The sequence below is a fragment of the Protobothrops mucrosquamatus genome, unplaced genomic scaffold (genome assembly GCF_001527695.2).
Source record: "Protobothrops mucrosquamatus isolate PMUCROS unplaced genomic scaffold, P.Mucros_1.0 scaffold1499, whole genome shotgun sequence".
NCBI classification, from domain to species: domain Eukaryota; kingdom Metazoa; phylum Chordata; class Lepidosauria; order Squamata; family Viperidae; genus Protobothrops; species Protobothrops mucrosquamatus.
This window is the reverse complement of record NW_015387673.1, coordinates 358,892-361,120: the sequence shown is the minus strand read 5'-3', so window position 1 is coordinate 361,120 and position 2,229 is coordinate 358,892. Positions and strand designations below refer to the sequence as shown.

The 2,229-nt window shown below is 46.7% G+C and overlaps 1 protein-coding gene across 1 annotated transcript in view; it reads right to left on the bottom strand.

The window, feature by feature from the left end:
• AP1G2 (adaptor related protein complex 1 subunit gamma 2) overlaps positions 1-2,229 on the bottom strand; it is a 27,812-nt gene that overhangs the window by 16,786 nt on the left and 8,797 nt on the right. The window contains exons 6-8 of the mRNA XM_015822243.2: positions 1,740-1,816; positions 1,516-1,611; positions 1,317-1,397 (exon numbers count right to left, since the gene is read on the bottom strand). Of these exons, the coding sequence (XP_015677729.1) occupies positions 1,317-1,397; positions 1,516-1,611; positions 1,740-1,816 (254 nt within the window). The remainder of the gene's footprint in view (positions 1-1,316; positions 1,398-1,515; positions 1,612-1,739; positions 1,817-2,229) is intronic.

Sequence of the window (2,229 nt, the reverse complement as noted above, 5' to 3'; positions counted from 1 at the left end):
TCTGTCTATCTGTCTATCTGTCTATCCTGGTGGAGAGAAAAGGATTGGGCCAAAGTCACCCAGATGGCTTTCATGCCTAAGGCAGGACTAGAACTCACAGCCTCCTTGTGACTGGCTCAAAGTCACCCAGCCAACTTTTATGGCTAAGGCGGGACTAGAACTCATAGCCCTCTGCTTTTTAGTCTGCTGCCTTCCTCACAAGATCAATCTGGCTTATTATTCCACAGTTTTCCTTTTTTAATAACAAATGCACCAACACTGGAAGTTTTCAAGAAGAGACTGGACAACCAATTGTCTGAAATAGTGTAGGTTTCCTGCCTGAGCAAGGGGTTGGACTAGATGACCTCCAAGGTCCCTTCCAACTTTATTATTATTATTATTATTATTATTATTATTATTATTATTATTATTATTATTATTATTATTATTATTATTATTATTATTCATCGCACAGTCAGCTAGATGTTCAGATTGGATTTGGCATTTTTGTCTACCTATCGAGTCCTTCCCAAGGACCTGGGATAGGCACATGTGGATGTTTGATGGTATTACAGATCTCGTCGCAGGATGGAAGCGGTTCCTAGTAAGGCCGCCTTTTGCAATTGACTAATGGCGAATTTGTCAATGCCGATGGTGTCCAAGTGGTGCTCCAGCTGTTTTGGGATTGCACCCAAGGCGCCTATTAGCTATTGGTGCCGCCCTTGCTTGCCTTTGCCACAGTCTTTCTATTTCTATTTGTAGGTCTTTGTATTTTGTGATCTTCTCCAGTTCTTTCTGGTCTGTTCTGCTGTCTCCAGGCACTGCCACGTCCACTATCCAGACTTTTTTTGTCTTTCTTATCGACAATTGTTAAGTCCGGGATGTTATGCTGCAGGTGCTTGTCTGTTTGAATTCCGAAGTCCCAGAGCAGTTTAATTTTATCATTTTCTTTGACTTTCTCTAATTTATGAGCCCACCAGTTCTTGCTTACAGGCAAATGATATCTCTTACAGATCTTCCAATGCACCATTGTTGCTACTTTGTCATGCCGTTGTTTGTAGTCAGTCTGTGCGATCTTCTTCTTCTTCTTCTTCTTCTTCTTCTTCTTCTTCTTCTTCTTCTCCTTCTTCTTCTTCTTCTTCTTCTTCTTCTTCTTCTTCTTCTTCTTCTTCTTCTTCTTCTTCTTCTTCTTCTTGTTGTTGTTGTTGTTGTTGTTATTATTATTATTATTATTATTATTATTATTATTATTATTATTATTCCGACGTCTTCCTGGGGTTGACCCTGAACTTCTCCAACCACCCTCTCCTTCCCAGGCGTCCCTCTTCTTCGCTCACCTGCGCCAAGGAGTCGTTCATGGCGTCGCTCGCCTCGCCGTTGTCTCGTCCTAAAATCCGTAGTAGCCGGAGAAGCTGGACCTTTGGAGAGAGAAAGAGCGGACAGAGAGAGGACTGCAGGTTTTTGCGGCTCGGATGGAGGAGTCAGAATACAAGCTGGAAGGGATCTTGGAGGTCTTCTAGTCCAGCCCTTTCTTACCTGCAGGAAAGGTTCGCTGATGCCCGCAATGCTGTTATTTGGACAATATCCGGCCACCACCAGATTGCGCAAAATTCCGGCCAGCTGGGGAACAAACTGCAGAGGACGACAAGAAGAAGGAGAAATGAGGGTGTTTCTGCAGGCCTCGGATCCCATCGTCCACAGCCAGCCTGACCTCCTGCAGGCGGGGAAGTTTTTAAACATATCAGTCGACGGCTTCCTACCTTGGAGAAATGTGCGAGGGCCTGCGAGTTTTTCTCACACATCTCCGCGATTAACATAATGGTGCTGTGCAGGATGCCTGGAAGACAAATGGCTCATATTTGAGATTTGAGACACATTCAGTTGTGCTTCCCAATCGCCTGTTTCTTCAGTTCTTTCTTGATTCCCTTCCTAACCTTTTCTTCCTCTTTTCCCATGTAACACCGCTGCTGCGCGAGCTGCACTGGCTGCCAGTGGCCTTCCGGGTACGCTTTAAGGTGCTAGTCACCACCTTTAAAGCGCTCCATGGCATAGGACCTGGCTACCTCCGAGACCGCCTTCTGCCGCAGATTCCCTCCCACAGGCCGGTACGCTCCCACAGAGCGGGCCTCCTCAGGGTGCCGTCGGCCAAGCAATGTCGGCTGGCGACCCCCAGGGGGAGGGCCTTCTCTGTGGGTGCCCCCACCCTCTGGAACGAACTACCCCCCGAGATCCGGACGATTCCGGATCTCT